Source organism: Humulus lupulus, chromosome X (assembly GCF_963169125.1).
Source record: "Humulus lupulus chromosome X, drHumLupu1.1, whole genome shotgun sequence".
NCBI classification, from domain to species: Eukaryota; Viridiplantae; Streptophyta; class Magnoliopsida; order Rosales; family Cannabaceae; genus Humulus; species Humulus lupulus.
The window spans coordinates 93526922-93534170 of NC_084802.1; the positions used below are offsets into that span (position 1 = coordinate 93526922).

At 31.4% G+C, this 7249-nt stretch overlaps 1 protein-coding gene across 1 annotated transcript; it reads right to left on the reverse strand.

The window, feature by feature from the left end:
• Window positions 1–246: 246 nt before the first annotated feature.
• LOC133806056 (uncharacterized) lies at window positions 247–1079 on the reverse strand. The gene is made up of 2 exons (XM_062244192.1): window positions 760–1079; window positions 247–538 (listed from the first exon to the last, which is right to left on the reverse strand). Exons 1-2 carry the CDS (start codon window positions 1077–1079, stop codon window positions 247–249), a joined length of 612 nt encoding a protein of 203 aa, XP_062100176.1.
• Window positions 1080–7249: the final 6170 nt, after the last annotated feature.

A 7249-nucleotide genomic window follows, 5' to 3' on the forward strand; every position in this document is an offset into this window, starting at 1 on the left:
ACCAGATTGCTTAACTTGTAGCCCCAAGAAAAATTTGAGCTCTCCTACCATTCTCATCTCAAACTCTTCCTGCATTTGTTTCACAAAATCCTCCACTTGAGAATTGTTAGTAGGCCCAAAGACTATATCATCGACATATATTTGAGCTATCATAATCTCAATATCAACATTTTCGATGAAAAGTGTCTTGTCTACTCCTCGTCTCCTGTACCCTTTTGAGACCAAAAATTGGGTCAATCTTTCATATCAAATCTGAGGGGCTTGTTTCAATCCATACAAGGCTTTTTGTAACTTAAAGACATGATTAGGAAGGTGAGGATCTTCAAATCCTTTAGGTTGCTCAACATAAGCCTCTTCATTCAAAATCTTATTTAAAAAAGTGGGTTTAACATCCATTTGGTACAACTTAAAGCCAATGATACAAGAAATAGCTAACAACAATCTTATGGATTCAAGTCTTACAACAGGGGAAAGAGTTTCATCAAAATCAATACCTTCAATTTGAGTGTACCCCTGTGCAACAAGCCTAGCTTTATTCCTTATTATGGTACCAAATTCATCAGTTTTGTTTTTAAAGATCCATTTGGTACCAATAACATTTGTATGACTCGGTCTAGGGACAAGAATCCATACCTCATTTCTTGTGAATTCTAACTCCTCTTGCATAGCACTAATCCATGATTCATCATTCAAAGCTTCCTTCAACTTTTTTGGCTCAAACATAGAAGTGAAGCAAAAAATTGAACCAAATTAACATACCTTCTTCTTGTGACCATGCTTTCTTCAAGATTCCCCAAAATAAGTTCAGACGGGTGATTTTTCTTTACTCGGGTCGAAGGTTCTCTTTGAACTGAATTAGTGATAATGATTGGTGTGTCCTTCTCTATTTGTCCAGAAGTTGCTGCGATAGATTCCATTTCTGTCCCAACTTTTTCGAACGTTGTAGCCACATAATGGCCTTCCATCGAACCTATCGTTCCTGTTTGATGTTGAGCATCAATGAATCTATCAATTTCTTCCTCATGGGAATACTTAGAAAAATTCTTCAGATCATCAACAACCACGTTAGCAGATTCCATAATAGTTTGCGTTCTCATGTTATAAACATGATAAGATCTACTATCATTAGAGTAACTAAGAAAAACCCTAGGTCGCTTTTGGCATCAAATTTCCCAAGATTCTCACGTTCTCTAAGAACATAGCAAAGGCAACAAAAAACATGAAAATAATTAACATTGGGTTTTCTACCTTTCCAGATCTCATAAGGAGTTTTATTTGTACCATGTCGTAGGAAAACATGATTAATTATGTAGCAAGCAGTGCTAATTGCTTCAGCCTATAATTTCTTTGAGAGATTTTTGCTGTTTAGCATAACTCTAGCCATTTCCTGTAAGGTACGATTTTTTCGTTCCACTACCCCATTTTGTTCTGGGGTTTTGGGTGGTGCAGAAAATTCATGCAAAATTCCAAAAGATTTACAATATTCATCATAAACAGAATTTTCAAACTCCTTACCATGATCACTTCCGATTCTCACAATTTTACCAATGTTGCAGTCTTTTTCTACTCTTAGTCTTGTATAGAGAGTTTTAAAAACCTCAAATGTGTCTTATTTTTCTTTTAAACAATCAACTCAAGTAAATCTTGAAAAATCATCCACACATACAAAAATGTATCTCATACCATTAATACTATCAACATGTATAGGACCCATGAGATCCATATGCAATAGTCTTAACACATGTGAAGTACTAATATCAGATAGAATTTTATGGGAAATTTTCAACTATTTTCCCAATTGATATGATTCACACTTACCAGGTGATTCTTTACCCGATTTGGGTTTCCTAAGATGAGACCTGTATTGGATTTTTTTTTTTTTAAAATTGAAATTTATGTGACCAAGTTTTTCATGCCACAAGCCAGTGTTATTAACACTTGATGAGAACCTTTAAGACTAGTATCACCACTTTGATTTACAACATTACACTCATCATGCGAAAAATTAACAAAAAACCCTTGGTCGCAAATTTGGCTTATGCTAATTAAGTTAGCTTTCAACCCATCAACAAGAAGAACCTTTTTTAGCTTTGGTAATCCCTCTACATTTAGGGTACCTTTTCCTAAAATGTTTCCAGTCATCCCATCTTTGAAAGTTACTACACCACATTTCAATGATTTGAAGTTGGTGAGTATGTTGGCATTACCTGTCATATGTCTAGAGCAACCACTATCAAATTACCATGAACTAGATGCATGTGTTTTATGACAAGTAAAAGCAGCCAAACAAGCTGAAAGGTTTTTCTTGACCCATGTTGTTTTTTATTTTTTACTTTTGCTCAAGAATTGATTCATACTACCAAAGTGTTTAATATAATTCTTTTTCAACAATTTTAACAGAGAAAAACACTTTGGTCTTATATGTTCTTTCATACCAAAAAAATGACAAATTGGTACAAATTGTCCAATTTTTGTCTTCGGAGAAATTCACTTTAATTGCAGATCTTTTAGAACATATGAAAACTGTGTGTTCTCCAGAAAGCCATTTGTTCCTGCAAAAAGGTTAGTTGTGACAACAGAAGGATAATTCACATATTTTACAAAAATCGTTTTCTTAGAGTATTCAGATCCATTAGATCCTAATCCACTGAAATCACCAACTCTTTTTTCTACAGAGAGAACATCATCAAAAATTCTAGATTTTGGATTGAGCTTTTTTACACCTTTTCGCATAAGATCAATTTCTTTACTCAAAGAATTAATTTCATTATTTTTTGAAGCAATAATCAATTCAAGTTCTTTAATTTTTCAACCGATTTCTTGTTATTGCTAGCCATTAATCAATTCTCAGAGCAAACTTTCAGCCATTGATCATACATTATCTTGTAAGAATCTTTCAATGACTCCTCATCTAAGTCAAATTCATCAGAGTCAATGTTAGGTTCTTTATCATTTTGAATTGAACTATTAAGGCATACCAAATTCTTGGAATCAACTGAAGAGAAAAACATACCTTTGTGAACAGAGCTTAAGGCAACACTATTGTCTTCCTCATCACTCTGTTCAGAGTCTTGATCACTCCAAGTAGCTGTCATGACTTTATTCTTCTTTAAGGTATTGGCACACTCAGAATGAATGTGTAAAAATCCTTCACATTTCTTGCACTGAATACCCTTTTTGTTAGTTTCAAAGGGTATAGAAAAATTACCTTTTGGATTTTTGAGAATGACCTTTTTGTTTCCCAATTTTTTTTATGTACCTTTGAAATTTTTTTGTTAACAAGGTCATCTCATCATCCTTATCATCTGAACTTTCCTTCTTCTCTTTGGAAGATTTCAAGGCAATAGATTTCTCCTTGATTTCTTCTATTTTACATTTTTGTCAGTTTGGTTGATTCAATTCAAAAGTTCAGAGTGAACCCTTCAATTCTTCTACTTTTATTTTGTCTAGATCTTTTTCTTCCTCAATTACAGTTAGCTTATTCTGAAATCTATCAGGAAAAACTCTAACAATTTTGCAGACCAAAACATTTTCTTCAAGTTTCTCACCAAGAGCAAAATATTCATTAACAATATCTGACAATTTTTCATAAAATTCGGTGAGGGTTTCATTTTCATTCATTTTCAAAATTTCAAATTTTGTTGTGAGCATAACAAGCCTAGAACGTGTGACATCAGCAGTTCCTTCAAATTGGGTTTCAAGAATTTTCCAAGCCTCATTGGCCGAAACACATGAAGAAATTAATTTAATGTAGGCCTCGCCAACACCATTAAAAATTGCATGTAGTGCTTTATTATTATAACTTGATAGTTTATCTTCAGCATCTGTCCAATCTAGTTTAGATTTTACCTTAGTAATGTCATTGTTTTCTGCGGGAGGAGTCCAACCACTAAAGACTGCTCTCCAAGCCTTTTCATCTTGAGATTTGATTAAGGCTCTCATTTCAACTTTCCAATATGGATAGATAGAGTCATTGAGTAAAGGGGAGCGAGTTATGGAACTTCCTTCTGTGAAAAAAGACATTGCAATAACAAAACAAAACACAACAAACAGAATATAGCAAGATCACACTTTAGAAATAAGTGTCCAATTCTGATACCAATTGAAATTTCATTTTTAGTAATTACCAAATTAATTAAAACAAGTAGTTTAATTAAGATGCGGAATGGTAATTGAATGTTAAAATATATTTCAGTTCTGTCGTCATAGAATGAGGGTTAGTTGTAACAGAAACTGGACACAGTAAAAGGACAGTGCAAAAACAATAAAGAAGAGACAACACATTTTTATAAGGTTCAGAAACTCTTTTGGATAACCTACTCCTTGGGGCCACACCCAGAGAATAAAACCAATTAATAAAGAATCACAAGTACATAAATATTGACTTAAACAAAACAAGACTCCCTCTTGAGATTTGCCGCAACTTTGTTGTACTTCTCTTCACTAATATGATTTTTTATTGAAATGCCTTACCTCTTAAACTCCCTTCAATTGTCAGTGAGTGCTTGCATCCTCCCGAAGCAAGGCTTGTAAAAATCTCCTCCCGAAAACTTCAAGAATTGTGTTCAAATTACAACTTGTATTCACTCATGAACGTGGTATAGACTCACCACAAAACTAAACACTCATTTTATTACAAGAACACGTGAATACCGTGATCTTATATACAAACTATAAGCCCTCACAAATATTACAATTCACTCACAAAATAATACACCAAGGAGTTAACATTTTCTCAACACCATAGAACTCTATTTATAGAGAGCATTTTGAGCTTTGAAGGCTGATACAAAAATCCATAATAAAAGCAAGAATATTTGATAATATTCTTGATTGATGGAGATTTGCCAATCTGTTGATTCTGTCTCGACAGCCACACAATCTGAAGAGACAGCTTATACGTGAGTCAACACAGAATTTCCTAAAAAAGGAAATGAGCAATAACTTACCCAAGGATTTAATTTCATGCAGAAAACTATCCTTGGAAAGTACGAAAATTAACCCAGGAAAATCCATAAATGAATTAAATTCACACAGAATATTTTTCTTAGAAAAACAAGATATAAATTCCTTATGTAAATATATTGTGAATTTAAATATGAAATAAGGAATATTTGCAAATCCCACCATATATTCCAAGGTATTAAAATCGAATATCACAATATAAAAAAAATTAAATCAGTTTGTAAATAAAATAAGATATTTCCATAAATTTCCCAATTTAAGATTTTACAAGAAAGATTCGCTTTAGTAAACTTGCTATCATTATAGGAAGAAGAATTATAAAATTGGATTAATCATAATAAAAAGTTGATAATTGATGAAATTAAATGTCCTAGGTCTTTAATCCATTGAATTTCATATTTGTGTATTTGTTTGCAATTTATTGTGTTTTCTTATTTCAACAACCTCGTTATTTGATTTCCAAATAGAATTGAAATTAAGAAAGTTGATAAGTATTAAACAATTTTTATGGGAACGATACTCTATTACTTGTGTACGATTGCGTATACTTGCATACATATTTTTCACAACAATTTTAGCCGCATATTTTTCTTCTTTTAGCAAATAACTATTCCTTATGTTAATAATTGATATATTTCCAACCAATAGGCATGCATTTAAATAAAATCGATATGTAAGCTGAATTAGGCTTGAACTTATAAATATTACTACTAATGAAAATACAATATAAGATCGAGCTACATTTCACTTCTTCAAATGTGGCGTTTTTAGATTCTTTATGTTTCAATGAGGGGCGAGATCAGCAATGGTAACAATCCATTCTAAGGAAGAATTAAACTGGAACAAGGTTTGATATAACTAAATAGGGAAATACACAGAGAAATATAAATTTAATGCAATATGCTTTATTTATATACTCTATAGGCTATTTATGATTTTTGCCTCGAACTATAACATATATATTATTGTACTTCTGATTTTTTCGAGCCGTTAAAAAATACCCCCGAACTATTCACGATGTTGTAAAGTAAGACTTCTGTTAAGTTTTATTCTATGTGGCTAACAGATTGCTGGCGCGACTATTTGGTCACTGACTTGTCATTGTCACATCAGCGCAATGTGAATAATTTAAAATAAAATATATATTTCTTATAAAAATTAAAATTGAAAATAATTCGAAAAATTCAATTTTTTTCTTTTTAATTCTTAAAAGCTTAATTTTTTTTAATCTTTTAAGAATTAAAAAATATATTTTTTAATTTTATTTTTTTATAAGAAATGTGTATTTTTTTTAATTATATTTTATTTTATTTTAAATTATACACATGACACTAATGTGGCAACGATAAGTCAGTTACCAAATAGTCACGTCAACAATCCGTTAGCCACATAGGATAAAACTTAACAGAAGTCCCACTTTACAACACTGAGCATAGTTCGAGGTAATTTTTAACGGCTCGAAAAAATCAGGGACACAATAATGTATATGTCATAGTTCGGTGGGAAAATAAAATCCTAAATAGTCTACTCTATATGTTGGTATTAAGAGAGCAAATGAAAGATACGTAGCGGGGAAAAAACCCTTTTTAATAATTATTAATACCAGCCAAGAGATTAAATCACACACTCACACACACACACACACACAGATATATATATATTAAATTACATACAATCAGATTAGAGATTACCTCTTGTACTCTATCAACTATCCTCGAATCTTGTTGTATAAAATCAACGATCTTCCTATTCAAGTTCTGAAGACTCACACCTTGTTCTTCTAGATCAATCCTTTAACACACAAGGACGTGTGTGGGCACGTAGGATTCGAAATGTTGATTTATGACTCTCTAGATGTACTCAATACATGAGATCTAGAGAGGTTTGATAGAGAGAAGAGGAATTGAATAGTTTTCAAGTTTAGGAAAACTATCACTTCATTTTTTGAGGGAGAGTATATGTTGTTAACAATAACCTTCTTTTTAGGTTTATGAAGATAATTAACTTATTTAATTAATCTTTATTTATTAAAATAAAATTGATAGGTTATAACTTTATTTAATTCTTTAATTTAAATCATATTTAAAAAGAATAATTAAATATATATTATTAAATAAACAAATTATTTGAAATTCAAAATTCAAATCCTAGGGATAGGAAATATCCATGTATAGCGCCACTCATTGTGCAATATAGTGAGTGGCGTGGGCCACATTAGGGTTTTCCCTAATTTTCTTATTTGTTTATTTAATTAATATTTAAGACAATATATTTATCCCAAAAT

Bases quoted from the DNA above. Each gene is read 5' to 3' on its own strand.
- LOC133806056 (XM_062244192.1), bottom strand. From the start codon at position 1,079: ATGGAATCTGCTAACGTGGTTGTTGATGATCTGAAGAATTTTTCTAAG. The intron at 539-759 runs GTATGTTAATTT...TACCATAATAAG, and splicing joins AGCATGGTCACAAGAAGAAG to GAATAAAGCTAGGCTTGTTG.